General features: G+C 33.9%; 1 protein-coding gene across 2 annotated transcripts in view; it reads right to left on the bottom strand.

Moving 5' to 3' along the window:
* The window catches only part of TTC29 (tetratricopeptide repeat domain 29), a 256,862-nt gene that overhangs the window by 213,214 nt on the left and 26,832 nt on the right, over positions 1–16,816 (bottom strand). For both annotated transcript variants that reach the window (XM_043487622.1, XM_043487701.1), the window contains exon 5: positions 2,058–2,281. In XM_043487622.1, the coding sequence (XP_043343557.1) occupies positions 2,058–2,281 (224 nt within the window). The remainder of the gene's footprint in view (positions 1–2,057; positions 2,282–16,816) is intronic.

Below are 16,816 nucleotides of genomic sequence, written 5' to 3'. Positions count from 1 at the left end.
AATAATTTAAATAACTCTAGGTTTCTGCTCTGTGAGTCTCAAGAGACAGAACTGACCCGAGATGACTATTGTTAGTGCCATAGCTTTGATTAAATGAACTTCATTGTGACCCTAGAGTGATGGTCTTTCCAATGAGAAGCAATGAGAATACTCAGAGATACGATGCTGCTTCAAGATAATTGTCTCAGATTCCACAACCATATGGGGTGAAATCATCCAGGAACTATTAACAGATTTCTATATTCTAGATTAAGTGTGTGGTATACATGGGATTTAAGATTTAGAATTAATTCAAGTTAATAAGAGTTTCTGTATATATTCCCTAGGACATTCTTAAATCTTAAATAGTTTTTCTCATATAAAGTTCATGTGTTAAATTTGAAAAAATTACACATTTGTTTTTAAATAAGCATATAAATGTTTACTTTTCCTTCAACTGATGCATTTCCAATAATGTTTTTTTGCAATAATTTTAATTTTTTGTATTTTAACCAGGCAAAACCCACAGCATTTTGAAGTCAATAACCCTACAGAAGAGTTGTTCTGAGCAAGAAGTAATTTTATTCCATTTATCAAATAGAACCTTAGTTACCATGATCATGTGACAAACTACTCAGTAAGAAAAATATTTCATCACTTGTACATGTGTATAAGACATTGGCTATTATGAAGCTTGGACTTTTTAAATTTTAGGGATTGGAAAATCATTTAATTTATATAAAACATAGTTACTTTTTCAAATAAAGTATTATAAAGTAAAAGTTTTCTACCTTCAAATAGATTATTTAGCATTCTAGTTTCTTTATAATTATAAAATGCCTTATAAGTTTCTTTTATGATACTTTATGACTACTGATGTATTTGGCCTAAATTTATGCTATTATGCTACTAAAATGAATGCTTCTATTTAAAATGTTTAGTGAATCAAATTAATTCAACTTGAAAAAAATGACTTATGAGCAAATTTTATCTTGATCAATTCTATTTTCAGTGTAAATATCACCTCAGAATTTGGGGCTGATAACTTTTTTTACAATAGCATTTTAAAATTTCAAACAGTTAATTTCTTGAGAACTTATATGTAAAATCACATTTTAAAATTCACCAAAGGACTCTTTTTAAAGTCAATTCTGTAGTTAAATATTTTCATTATAAAAATAATCACCTCTTATCTACATATACACACATGCACACCCAAGTTCACTGATGTATTATACTATACAATGAAATAGAGACATTTTCATGGTAGAACTTAAAGCTTCTCTTTTTGAGTCCTATGGTATTTTCACACAAAAAAGTCAAAGAAGAAGATAATTCTTTGAAGATACCAAATGTATATGCCAAATTTTGGGATTTCCTTTCTTTAATTGTATAAAATGACCAATTTTGAACATGTAACTAAGAAATACTTATGACAATGATATCAGTATAACTGTAGTAGAGAGAAAAATATTTTCTTTAATACTTGAAACATATTGACCTTCTGGAAAACTTTACAATATCAAAAAAGGAATTAATGAGAGATGATATGATGGAAAATAAAAAATTAACAATTTTATTCATAACTGTGGATTACAGACTTTTCCTGTCTCCTCACAATTCACTAATAAAAATTCTCTGATAGAAATCTTAAGGATATTCCATCCTATAAATACTAGAAAATAAGTATAACTGGCAAATCACCATACTCTGCAAAGGGCTCCTCAGTGAAAGTCAATATTCAGATTAAGTATAAAGAAAAAAAACTATATAAAGATGTAAATTAATAATACCAAAGATTTTAATACATTGGGAAGCCCTGGAGATGTTACTAGGTGCTATTTATTTATTGCCTATCCAGGCTTAGAGTGACATCCCCAGGATGGCCGTGTGTCTGGGCACTCTTGTGAGTCAGCATTCTCTACTGTTCATTCCATGAAGACGCTTAGCTGACTAGGTTGAATTGTGCTGCGGCGTCCTACTGTCTTAAATTCACGTATGAAGCGGTTTGGAACCTGCCCTCAGGGGCTCCCTGCTCTGGTTTCTGCAGTGCTGCTTCCCCAAACCCCTCCACGTACCTTTCCTTTCAGCTGTCTCAGCCCTGGTCAGGTAGTAGTAGAAGTGATCCAGCTTGTCGGGCTGCTCTTCCAGGGGTCTCTGTGCCCAGGAGAGGGATCGGACCCTCGCAGCCTCCCTCAGGGCATCCCACTTCTCTGCCAGAGCGAAGAGCTCGGTAAAGGACTTATGATAACCATCCCGCAGCATGTCCACACAGACGTTCTTCTTGTACGAGTTCCGGTAACTGGGAATAAGAATCAGAACACTGAACTCATTATGTTAATCCTTCAAATCTTTTGATTTTTTGATCCTATAATAATTAAAGGTTGGATCATGCTGGCTCTTTTTTTTTTCCCCCTCAGTGAAAGGGTTGAAAACTATCTTGACCTCAAACACTTATAAGTGAATAACTCCAGTTTAATGAAAGATGCCAAGAGCTATCTAAATATGGTAATTTTAGGGAAATTACATTATAAATATTATCAGTTCCAGAGCTGAGCTCCTTTTGATGAGGACAAATAAGCTAGTTGACGGATGTCTCAGTCCATTTGGGCTGATGTAGCAGAGTGTGCAGTCCATGGGGTCGCAAAGAGTCAGACCTGACTGAGTGACTGAACAACAACAGAATACCACTAACTGAGTAGCTTATAAACAACTGAAATTTATTGCTCACAGTTCTGGAGGCCAGAAGTCTAAGATCAAGGCTCCAGGAAGGCTGCCCTTCCTGGTTCACAGCCTGAACTTTCTAGTGGTGTCCTCACATAATGTAAGAAGCTAGAGCACTCTCTGGGGTCTCTTTTATAAGAGCACTAATGCTATTCATGAGTGCCCCACCCTCATGACCTAATCACCTTCTAAAAACCCCATTTACCTACACTTCCAGGGACTGGGATTTCAATATATGAATTTTAGGAACACAACTCTCAGACCACAGCAACTGACAATATCCATAAATACTTAATAAGTAAGCCTCCCACCAAAACAACACAAAAAGCCAGTAAGGCAAACAAAATTTAAATGTGTCATTGAATGTCACAACAAAGCTCTATTAAGTGGTTTCCCTGTATGTTATGAAGGTTCATTCATTTCTTCATTTATGCAGAAAGAGTTTATGGATATCTCTTGCTAAATATATTTTTTAAGTTATATTCAGTTAGGCTTAAGTTAATGACTTGTTAGATTATGACTTCACTTCTAACAATAATAAATCATATGCAAAGAGATAAAATGACAATTGACTGTTGTTGTTTTTTGGTCACTCAGTCATGTCTGACACTTTGCAACCCCATGGACTGCAGCACTCCAGGCTTCCCTGTCCATCACCATCTCATGTCTATTGAATTGGTGATCCCATTCAATCATCTCATCCTCTGTCATCCTCTTTTCCTCCCACCTTCAATCTTTCCCAGCACCAGGGTCTTTTCTAATGAATCAGCTCTTTGCATTAGGTGGCCAAAGCATTGGAGTTTCAGCTTCAGCATCAGTCCTTCCAATGAATATTCAGGGTTGATTTCCTTTAGGATTGACTGGTCTCATCTCCTTGCAGATCAAATACACTATTCAAACAATTGAATAGTATATTTATCTATTCAATCAATAGCTATTGAGCTTCCTATTAAGTGCCAGGCACTGTTCTAGATCAAATAGATTCAATACCCTTGTGAAGTGTATATTCTAGTAGAAGAACACAATGAACAGATAAGTAAACAAATCATAAAAAATTTCAGAGCATGAACATTGCTATATAGGAAATAAACAGGGCTATGGAATAATAGATGTGTTGGGGTTATTATTCTACTAAGCAAGTAATCAGCGGCCAAATGATATCACTTTATACTAATTACCTTACATTTTTAAATAGGGGACAATTAAATATTTAGAACTGATGAGATGTGATATTACTATCAATAAGCATTTCAGTGTGGAGTGGTGACAATCTAGAATTAGAACCCCTGAGGTTCAGGCCATTTCTTCCTAACTTTTCTGGACTTCACTTCTTCTCATCTGTGAAATATGTATACTAATCTGTGCTATACCTATATCACAGGATTCTTCTAAGAACCAAGCAAAATTATGCATGTGAAGATTCTCTGAGAAACATGAAATCTGACAACAGACTCACCCTACAGAGTTTAAAAAGCAAACAAAACAAAAATGCCGAGGTGCCATACACCCAGAATTTGTTACTCAGTGGATCAGCTTTGCTCTGGAACTAAATACACACAGTGATGAGGAGATGAGTGGGAAAGGGAAGGTAAAAAAGGGGGAGGGCAGAACCCATATTGTGGAGACCTCAGAGTACAGTAAGTAGTTTGGACTCCAAGCTAGGAGTGGGATAGAGTCATAGAAGTGTTTGAGTCTGGGAAATGACTCAGTGAGATTGTATTGGGTTGGCCAAAAAATTATTTTGGGTTTTTCTGTAAGCTACATGGAAAAACTCAAACAAACATTTTGGCCAACCCAATATATTAGAAAAATTACTTGAAGTGGATTCCCAACTGAACTGCAACCCTCCTCAACCTAGTGGCCAATGCAAGGCACCTATTGTTACAGGACTAGTCCATAAAGAGAGTAAGGAAACCATATTACCAGGTCCACAAGTCAAAGGCCACCATCTTGTCAAACTGATGACCAAAAATATTTGACATGGAGAAGAGAGAAGCAATCACAGATTTTTGCTTCTGCCTTCTGGCCCAGAGTGTGGAGAAGGAAAGCGTGAGATGTAAGAAGAATCAGGTTGTGTCTCTCCCTACGCACGCCCACACCCTCCCACCCCAACACAGGGCATGGAAAGGCAGCAAAAGTCACTGCAGCCAGTTTATTAGCAGAAGAAAACCAGAACCAGTCCACGTGATGTCCCATGGCCCCTGGACAGTATGGACCAAAGACCATAAATTGTCTGGTGACCTCCATGTGTGACATCAAAGTTAATGGGAAGAGAGGGCTGGTGTGTCTGCCACAATGTCACTGGCCCTAGCAAGGGCATGTGTGCTAAAAGGCTGTCGGACGTGCTGCCCACTGGGGACTGAATGGGGACACAGCTGTAACTCTGTGAGTAAGCAGCACCGGGGTGCTACTGAAAGAGTCAGGTCAGCACATTTCGAGAGCTGACAGGAAAGGATGAATCAAGTGCATCAGTGACAGAGCCCGGGGCAGCACCCCAGAGGTTAGGAACCCATTCAACTCCAAGGAAGAGAAAACCCGGCTCGTGGTGCCTTCAAAACTAGAAGTTTGTACTGCTCACAGCACAAGATGCCTAAAGGTAGGCAGCTGTTAGCCTTGGTTCCATGGCCTGGCAAGTTCAAGGCCTGTGCTTCAGGGATTATTTCCTTCCTGTCCTTGGTCACTGGAGGGCTGCCCCAGTCCAGATATCATGTCCACCTTCCAGGCAAGAAGAAATGGGATAGGCGGGTGACATCAGCTGTGTCTTTCTCTATTATTGGGAATACTTTTATTCCTGCAACTGCTATTGGAATCCCACTTTGTTCCACTGGTGAGAACGGTGTCACATGGCCATCCCTGGCTGCAAAGACTAGAAAAACAAATGTCCTGCATGTCTGGAGGCACGTTGTGGCCCCAGATAAAACTGGAATTGTGTTAGCAAAGAAAGCAGAAATGGATGCCAGGCGAGTTGAGTCTATCACAAGGTCCTAGATCAAGACCTGGGAGTAAATGCTGACAAACCCCCTCTCCTGAGCTTGCCAGATAAAACTGGGCAGGATACCCAGTAAAATCTGAGTATCAGATAAACCACAAATGATTTCTTTGTATTAGTGTATCCCGAATGTTGCATGGGAATACTTAGACCAAAAAAAAAATTTCTTTTTTTTGAAATTTGAAGTGTACATTGTATTTTTATTTGCTAAACCTAGGAACCTTATTTCTTTCTCCCTGGCATCAGTGCTGTGTTCTTGGTACCAGTGTTGTGTTGTTTCTATATAGGAACACAGGGTGACGGGAAGGAGTGTTAGAATCTGAATAACCTGAGAAATCACTGAATTGGATGACTTTACCTAAGAGGGATGAGGTTGGATTTTTACATTAGGGAGAATCAAGGCTTAGGATCAGGAATTAAAATTAAGTTATAAAAAAAAATAAAGACTTTCAATTTACCATCCTTGATCTTGTGACTCTGAAATTCACACTAGATCCAAGAGAATGGCTGGGAGGAGGGTAGAACCGGGAGCAGCGAGGAGAGACAGGAGACACTGGTGTTCATGGACAGGAGAGGCCATGGACTGAACTGAAGTTAAGGCAGAGGGACACACAGAAGTAGGTGGGTTTGAGACATTCAGGATATAAAAATACTGAGTACTTGGTGACTGGGTGGATGTTAGGGCTGATGGAAAGAGAACAGCTAGGATGACAACAAGAGTTTTGGGGTGGGCAGTTAGTAATTTACTAAAGGGCATGCGTGTGTGCTAAGTTGCTTCAGTTTTGTCCAACACTTTGTGACCCCGTGGACTGTAGCCCACTAAGCTTCTCTGTCCATGGGGATTCTTCAGGCAAGAATACTAGAGTGGTGCCATCCTCCAGGTCTTTGCATCCCAGGGATCGAGTCCATGCCTCTTATGTCTCCTGCAGGCCGATTCATTACCACTTGCACCACCTGGGAAGCCCAATTTGCTAACGAGGGGAACACAAAAGGATGACTAGGTTTGGGGAAGGGTAATAAGCGTGGGTTCAGATAACTTGAGTCTGAGGCACCTGAAGGGGACATCCAAGAGGTACCCAAAAGATAGTTTGGGGAATGTCTGAGAGGTCAGGGGGCTGGAAATCCAGCCTCGCGTCAAACAAGCACTGCCACATAGAGAATAAGTTTATGGTTATCAAAAAGGGAAGGTGAGGGGAGGGATAAATTAGGAGTTTGGGATTAATAGATACACACTGCTGCGTATAAAATAGATCAGCAACAGGGACCTATTGTGCAGCACAGGGAACCATATTCAACATCTTGTGATAACATAATGAAAAAGGATCTGAAAAAGAATATACATATGTGTGTGTGTGTATAAACTATAAATAAATAAAAATTAGATCATCGGTTTAAAACAGTGGTCCCCAACCTTTTTGGCACTAGGGATCAGTTTTGTGGAAGACAATTTTTCCATAGACCAGGGGGATACAAGGGATGCGAAACGGCTGTAAATACAGATGAAGCCTCACTTGCTCGTTCACCGGCCGCCCACTTCCTGCTATGTGGCCCAGTTCCTAACAGGCCACGGACTGGGACCAGTTCCTGGCCTGGGGGTTGGGGGCCCCTAACATAAACAGTGGAAATAAATGCGTGTCAGGAGGCCATCTCAGTGCTCATCCCAGCTGGGACAGAAATGCAGAACATCACTCCCTGAGGGTGCCTGGGTTGGCTTTGGTCCCCTCAGCATCTAGCTCCACTGCCACAGTTCTCTGAAGTCGTTTTGGAAATGGCACATCATGTGTCATCTTGGTGGGACCTGATTTCAAAGACTCCCTCCACATTAAGCCACTGGCCTCTCTCCCAGCATTCTGAATCTTGAAGCAAGAAACACAAAGATGTAGAAGGTTTCTGGAGCTCAATCTACCTGGCAGCAACATCCTGACAAGAGCTGAAAATGGTTCTGGCTACCTAGACCTTTCCAAGTGCCCCATGTCTTTTCCTTTTCTTCTGAGCCAGGTTTTCCCCTAAATTCAGCTAGTTACCAAATATCCTAATAAAATCATTTCCACTCTACTTAGTCAGTTTCTGTCTCTGCACCTGTGACCAAAGAACATGAACTGATTCAGAAGGGATTGTCTTGGTACTCAAGACAGCTCCAAACATCCATGATATATAACTGGTATCAATTTTTAAAATTTCTAGTACCTTTTTAAAAAAGACCATTCTTTGCAAAAAATATTTCAAATAGAATGGATTTAGAAAGCATACATAACTATTCTGACCTCAACTCTATTTTACACATACATTTGTGTACACATACACACATACATGTATGGCATTGTTAAAGTCTCATTACTAATATTTGAGAACCAGAAAGAGCGATTAATGTTTTACTAAATAGGTTCCTATTTAAACCTTCATAGTTAATGCATATCATTTCTTTTAAACAGAAGAATTTTTGTTTTTTAAAATGAATTTGCTATCTGAAAATAAAAATGTTTGTCAATTTCTACTATTATATGTGAATTTGTCAGGTTTTACATTTCATAACAGGCAAAGTTTACTTGATTTACAAAAAGGAATTTTTAAAAATGCAAATAGAAACAAAAAGATAATTCAAATTCACTATTTTACTTCTTTCATTTGGACATGAAGTTATTAGTCTTGGGTTTTATTTATATATTAAAACAAATACTTATCTAAATTAGAATATGCCCTTTTTCAGTATCAGACTAAGAAAAATCTCATTGATCTGAAGTCACCCTGATGGATGGAAACTGAGAATTCTGGTAAAATTTCTGGAAAGTTTTGATATTATGGAATTTGAGGAGAGTCCGCTTGACAGAAAAGAGGCCATTCATAGAAATAGAAGTTGTGACATTCACAGATATGCAGAACATCTAAAGTCTATATCCTAAGGAAGATCTTTGCCACTGCAGGTACTTAAGGTGCAACTGGGCTAAGGGATGCAGCTGGAGAAAAGTGGTTTTAAGAATGGAATTAAGTGGTCATGCATTTCATATGGGTTTTTATTGCTATTTAAATGCATTATTCAATGGAGATTCTAAATATTTTGAATTTACCACAAAATTTTCCTTTATGGGAGGGGATAGGAGGGAGGTCCAAGATGAAGGGGATAGATATATGTAAACATATTTTATGTTTGCTGATTTGCTTCATTGTTCAGCAGAAACTAGCACAATATTATAAAGCAATTATACTCCAATAAAAAAAAATCTATATACTGGAAGAAAGTAAACCTGAACAATCTGACATAACTCTACAGCAGCTGAATGTGTGAAGATGCTGGGAAATGGAGAGCTTTCTATTAAATAGCCACGGAGATATTATATCATTTTTAAATTCTGCCTTAAACCATTCTGAATAGCTTCTATTTATAGAGCATGTACTATGTGTCAGACATCATTTCTAAATCACACAATAACTCTAAAAATACTACTTCCATTTTTACAGATAAAGAAACCCTCTTCAGAGAGGTTTTGGCTTGCCCAAAGTCATACATGATCACAAGTGGCTGGGGTGGCTTTCATAACCATGTTTCTCTGATTACAAATTCTGAATTTTTTTCACTTTACCACATTGCCTCCAATTATATCAAATAATGTTAATTTTCTTTTCTCTTCCTCCTTCACACATTTTTTTTGTTACCTGTATTGATTGTTTAGAAATTTGACATCATTATACAATTATGACATGACTCCAGTTAGAAAGCCATTGTCTTTTGGGAGTAACATATACACACTACTATATATAGAATAAACAACAAGGACCTACTCTATAACACAAGGAACTATACTCGATAATTTGTAATAACCTCTATGGGAAAAGAAAATGAAACAAAACAAATATATGTGTGTGTGTGTGTGTGAATCACTTTGCCGTATACCTGAAACTAACACAACATTGTAAATCAAATATACTTCAGTTAAAAAAAAGGAAAAAAAAAGAAAGCCATTTTCTTTATCCGTGTTAATGAATGTTGGTGCTGGACTGGGGAAACACACTGATGTCACTTTCTCTTCCAGACAGAGAATCCCTTTCCTTAAAACAAGGCAGCAGACAATCAGTAGCATCCAGGCAAAGCAAACTGAATAGACGTGATCCCCACACAGAGGTGTAAAGTCTAACAGGGTAACACTGACAAACACATAAGACAAATATAAAAGGATAAAACTGTATGAATATGAAAAACACCAATGAGAAGAATGCCAATTTATCTTCTTCTCTTTGCACTTACAAGTATTTATACTAGCTATTAGATAGATTTTCAAAATTAAAATGCATTATCAACTATTCTATGATTAATATAATTTAACATTTTCATAAGTCAAACTGAAATACTGAATCAAGGTGACGCTTCACATTCAGTAAAATATTTCAAAAGCAGTTCAGTAAGCTCAATACTCTAAAACAAGATCATAAAATTTTTACTTAATATGACAAAGATAAACTCAAAAGATATGTTATATCTAATCAAAAGGCAGTATAATACTTTTATTCCACTAAGTTAATATTTATAAGTCACTATTGGGTTATCTATGTGTCAGTAATAACAGTCTTAAATTCATATTGTAGGGATAAATGTTATTAGAATCACCTACGGGATAATTACATTGACTCAAATTAATACTTAAATAGCTTCAGTTAATATAATTTCTGTGGAATAAAGTGAGTCACCATTCTTACCCATACTTCTCAGTGAAGGTAGATATTATGTATAATTAGAAGGAGGAACAAATCTGTTTCTTGACTCACACACACACACACACACTGATAAGAATCATATGTTACAAAGGTATGTCTTATAGTTTTTTTTGTGTGAAAAGGATACTTATTTCTAAAACGCTAAAACAAGGATATAGCATTTCATTTACTCATGTAAATATATAAAGACAGAGGAGTTAGAAAGAAAAAATTGTGTTTGAAATGATTTTACTTTAAACAGAATGCTTTTACAATGAAAACTGACAGCATTTTCTAAATATTGCACATGTAGGATTTTAACAATTATTAGAGTTGATTAATACAGATTACAAATATATGACTATCACTCATTTGTGATTTTGCACAATAAACTATTGGAGGTGAGTTTTTTTTTTTTTAGGACTTCTAATTTGTTTTCTATGTACTTCAAAATACAGCTAGAGAAAAAGTTTCAATCTAAAAAAGGCTCCTTTTAAATTAAAGGATTTCCAATGAGTTGACTGGTCTCTGGGGGCATCTACTGGAAATTTTGCAAACTGCAGTCACATCATGTAAATTTGATAACTTTCATTATCCATTTTAATACAGATATTATTTTAATTGATATGCAAATAAGGTGACACTCAAAGAAGATAAATGTAAAGTTATGCATGGCATTCTATCTCATCCATCTGGTAACAGCAAAACATGTAGCTGTCTATGGGATCAGTTAACAAATACTCAACTGTTAAAAATGTAAATAGGGCAGGTGGCATGTCACACATTCACAGTTTTCAAACCATTCCTTTCTTAAGCTTGGAAAAATTAAAAATATATTCTAGAGAGAAACATACACATACTAATTAAGGCATTTTTATTAATCCAAATTAAATGTATGTTAAGAGCACTTTTAAAATTACGATTTCTCTAAAACATATTCATTTTCTATCTCAGTATGTCCACTAACCACAAATAACTTGGTAATCACTGCTTATTTTCTATACAACTTAATTTGACTGTATTAATACATATGTTACTATCTCAAAAAGTAGAATTTGTTATGCTTGGGACAAAAGAATTTATCATTATAATTAATATTACAATTAGACTTAGTTATTAATATAAACATTATTATTAATTTCTCCTACACATTTTTGGAGAACTTCTTTAAGGAAAATGAACATATGATGAACATAATATAATCACTGTAGCTTACACATACCTTTAACATATATTCAAAATAAACCAAATAACTCATAAGATAACTGCAGCTGTGATTAATCTTGCAATCGGAATTTTAACATCACAGCCATTAAGCAATCTTGATTTTCTTTGTAAAATAGATTGGTCATATTTACTTTAAGAGAAAAATTTAAAAATAATTATGAAAGTGTATCTACTGTGCTATATTTAATTGTATTATAATACATTTTTATTGCTATAATTTTATATAAAGACTGAAAAATAACATGTTGGCTTCATTCCAAAGAAATATCACTAATGCAGGTATAAGTTTATAGTTTCTGGAAATTTCACTAGAATTACTATTCAAATAAATGTGTTATCATCTTTAATTGTATAAACTGAAAAAACTAATCACCATAAAATGTTAGCAAAAAATCAGAATGTAAGTTATTAATACAGCAGGACTTTTGTTTCAGTTCAGATTTTGATTCATTTTATAGCTGGTTGTACTTGATAACTGAAAAAGTAAATTTCAACCCCAACAGGTTATGGAACAGAATTTTTTGTGATTTTATAAACAATTCTATTTGCTAAATTGAATCTTCAGAGGAAACTGTTACATATACAATTTTTGCTTGCATTTTTGGAAAACACAAATTTTCATCTATTAATAATCAAAGTTAGCACAGTTGGATTTTCAACATTTTAAAAGTATATGTACATTGAAAAATTCCATTTGGAAAAAAACTAATTAACCTAAGTTAACCTTTAATTCTTTTTTTAAAAATGTAATAATAATAGTCAATGGGACTATTACTAATATAGGATTCTTTCAACAAAAAATAAAACATTAAAAAACTTGATCAGCTAAGAATTCTCCCAACAACAGCACAGTAAGAACTCACTTCAATATGAGTGATTTTTATTTTAGGATATATGGACTGTTTGTTAAGAATGGAACAAAGATGATTTCTCAGTTTCAGTTATGTCACAGCCGGCATTTAGCACAAAAGGCAGTAACTTTTGTGAGATCAATAAATGTTAAACAGTATTTTTGATGGTGAGTATTACCCTTTAGCAGAGGAAAACTGGTTATTCAGCAAACAGTACTGACTGCAATCCTTAAAATGACATTAAATGATTTCCTTAATAATATAAAGGTATTTTTTATGTGTATACTCTGTAAGAAAGATTTACTCAAATGATTTCCATTCAATCAAATATTGGAAGTACAGTGATCGTCATCAACCAGGAAGAGATAAACTATTCATTAATCAATCAATATAAAATATTACTAAAATATTTATCCATGTAGCTGTCACACACATTTTCTTTACTGAAAGATTTTCTTTACCGGAAAAAATCTAAAGCCTAAACACCATTTTTAAAGTGTTTCCTTAGCAGTTCAGTGAAAAAGCACCCGAAGAAACCGCCTTATGTGAGACTAATCACACACATAATTTTTATAGATGGTCTTATTATTTGCAAACCCCTTTAAGAACTTGACTTTTTAATGAAACAATGTTTTAAGCCAAAGATCAAACAAGGAAAGATATAAAAGAAAGTCATTGTTTAAGAAGAATTTTCAGGGAAACTATTTTCAACCCAGAAATATCACATTTGAATCCAAACACCTCTGGCTAACAGAGAGGAAATCATACCAACTCTTGTTTTTTAGTTTACATTGTAACTTTCCACTACAGGAAAACATAATTATATAACCAGTTTATACTGATTATATTGTTACATAAGAACAAAACCTAAAAATAACTGTAGCTTCTGTATGAAGTTATAATGATAAAAAATCTGAAAAAAAAAATCTGAATAAGTAATATAATCCTGTCAGATTCTACATCCTATTAAAATGGCAATAAGAAAAAAAGGAGAAAAACAAAAAATAAGCTTCATGCTACAAACAATAGACTATACACATGTGTAAACATGGCATGCTAGTTCAACTCCATATTTGTGTCTAAATTAATATTTGTAATTTTTAAATTAATATAAAACTCCATACAAGAGTCACTTTTTTTTTAAACAATTCTGTGATTGCTCTTCAAATTTTGTGAAATTCTTTTATTTAGGAAATTTTGTCGCAGATAATATCACTTAAAACTTTTCTTTGAATTATTTATCTTCATATCTTTATAAATAAAAGAACTATCAATTCTCCACATATATTGAGGAAAACAATCAAACTTTAATAAAGATGGAAAACTGGAGAATATAAAGACAAAACTTAGTAAAAACAACAAGTTGCATTAAAAAGAAAACTTCAGCTCACTGTTTTTTTTTTTAACTAAAGTATGTCATGCATTTTATCTTTGCAAGAGTTTGACGAGTTTTGCAAGTAAAATTCTGTTTCCTCTACACTTGCTAATAGTCATGAGAATCTGTAGTTTGCACCTTCCCATTAAAAATGTATTGTATTTTTTTGAAATTATTCACCCCGCCTTTTATCCAGATCATGTCTTTGAAAGGAGGAAGTAGATAATAAATGGAATAATTCATGATTTCCCATTAAATATGAAACTTTCTTTTGCAGAGTTTAGAAAATGAAGTTCTACATAATGTACAAAAGTTGATTAGAACTTTTTTAACCTTTTCAAGAAAAACCTTTCACATTAAACAACTGCATGAGGAGGTTTCTTTGGGAAAAGTAAACCAATCAATTCCTTATACCTGTGACTTTATCATAATATATTCTAATGTTGTTCCTTCCAAACATATATCCTTTATAATGTATAAATAGTTATTAAAATGATGGCAAGAAAATAGTGTACATTGGCCTATAAATATGACAAGTATCTAAAAGAAAAATGTAACATGTTTAAATTACAAAGGGAAAATTACATGAATTAGAAATGAAAACAAAACATTATCCGTGCTCTTTTCAGCAATGTAATGGCATTAGGATAGCGTGAGGATAAATAACAAAACCTGTATTTCGATCTCTCTTACTATGACATTTCTTCTCGTGAGTTAATATTTTGTCATGAGAAAAATATATATATAGCTTTAAAAAACTTCTTGCAAACTATCCATTGGGCTCTGTTAACTACATTCTTTTTCTTCTGTCTTTTTTTTCTCAGACAAAAAATAAATGATTTTTAGGCTCATTCCAGCTCTATCATTTTTCTTTCTTGAATAAGAAATCTAGAGTAAATTTAACTGAAGAGAAACGATAAGTTCTGATTATTTTAGAGCAGCTGGTGACCTCATTATGTCTTTAAAATTTTTTTGTGGAGTAATTTTTTTCAATAAATATATTTCAATTTTCCCCGTATCAAAAAATAAATTAAGAATATATCTTCTCCTTTCAAACTTGAATGCTTAAAAGATAACTTCCATGCTATAAGTCCTATGAAGAAACCTTTCAGACTGTGGGCTCTTTAACTACTGTTCCAACGGGGGTGTGTATTACAGATATAAACAGTGCAGCCAGGATTTCTTACAAGCTGAACATACACAGTGGTCAAACTTCCAGAACATATTTTTCATTTTATGTTTAGTAAGAACTGAATTAATAAAAACAAAAAATAAACTGATCATTTTGAAGCTTTGGTCAGACAACATCTATATATAAATATCTTATTTTCCTGAATGTTTCATTCATTTTATTGCAGCCATCACAAACATTTAGAAAATTTCTACTTGTAACTAAGAGTTTAGGGTATATCAAATTAAATATGTACATCATGAAGAATACTGGAAGAATAAAAGGAAGTATTTGTGAGAAAATAAAATAGCCTTGAATTCAAACTTCTAAAAAATTACATAAGTTAGACATAAAGTAGGGATTACAACGTCCTTAAGACAGAGAACACATGCAATTTGTTCCTTTTGTATTTTTACATAACAGAACAAATTTCAACAAAAATAAAGCTTATATAACATTATTAATATCAAATAAAATAGGATTTGGGCAAAAAAATGAAATAGGCATACAAATATCAGAGATTAATAAAAAGATTATTTTACTGAGAAATATGGCAGCTAAAAATAATACTCCTAATAACAATAACTTTAAAATATGTAAAATCAGCTGAAAAAGGCATTTTTTTCAGAAAATCATAAAAATAGAGGGGAAAATATTTTACTAAATTGTCTAGCTTGATTGAAATAATAGGCTAAATCTAATAATTACATTCTCACTGCTTTCTATCCAAGAACTACTACCAAATAGAGAATATATATTTACTTTTCAGACATACAAAGCATATTTATAACAATTAATCATGTACTGGCCACACTAAACATTTCATAAACTGATATCACACAAAGCACATTTACTGAGCACAAATATATATTCAGTCCCCAATCCTGCATTCTCCCTTGTAAAAAAAAAAAAAAAAAGCCACAAGGAAAAACTATACACTGCAAATGTATAAATATATTTCTAATTTATTCATGGCCAAAAGTGGAAATCACTGTAGAAATTTTCATATATTTAGAACTGAAAGAAAAAATTAAATATTAAACCCTGGGAGAAGAAACCATCATGGTATTCGAAAAGAAATTTATAATTAAGTGCATTTGTTAGAAAACAAGAGTAACATTAGTTAAGAAGCTAGCTTTCAGCTCAGGATGCTAGAAGAAAATTTCTAATAAAATAACAATGTCATGAAGTCAAATAAAGGACAGGGAGGGAAGTATTAAAGGTAAATGCATAAATTAGTAAAATAGAAAAAAAATGTGATCCATAAAACAAAAAAGAACTTTGATTATGTGACAAGACAAATTTTGCAACCACTTTATAATCGACAAAAGCAGAAGTTATCAAAGTACCAGGAAGTAAATAGATAATATATTTTCTAATTATCGTAACTGCTGATTTTTTATATAGCAAAAGAAAAGAAAATTATTATTCAATATTATCATAATTTAGATACAAAATTCCCACAATAATACTCCCCCACCAAAAAGATCTCATAGCAAACTAAAACCATAATGAGTAAGTAGGGTTTATCCCAGAGTTCTAAGAATGGTTCAAAATTAGAAAATCTCTTAACTTTATGATAATTTCAGTAAATGCTAGAAAATTATTTAGTAAAGTTCAAAACTCATTCATGATTAAGAAGAGTGGAAACTGGAAAATGAATTCTTTATCTTGGTAAATGTGTCTATTACAAACCTATAGCATAAAGTTCCTGTTTTGTGATATATTAGAAGCACTTCCATTAAAGTCAGGGATTTGAAAAGATGACTGCTGTCGCTCCTATTATTTAACACCATGTAGTGTCAACTGGATGT

Source organism: Cervus canadensis, chromosome 1 (assembly GCF_019320065.1).
Source record: "Cervus canadensis isolate Bull #8, Minnesota chromosome 1, ASM1932006v1, whole genome shotgun sequence".
NCBI lineage: Eukaryota > Metazoa > Chordata > Mammalia > Artiodactyla > Cervidae > Cervus > Cervus canadensis.
Note: the sequence above shows the minus strand (reverse complement) of the source record. Positions and strands in the feature narration are given on the sequence as shown.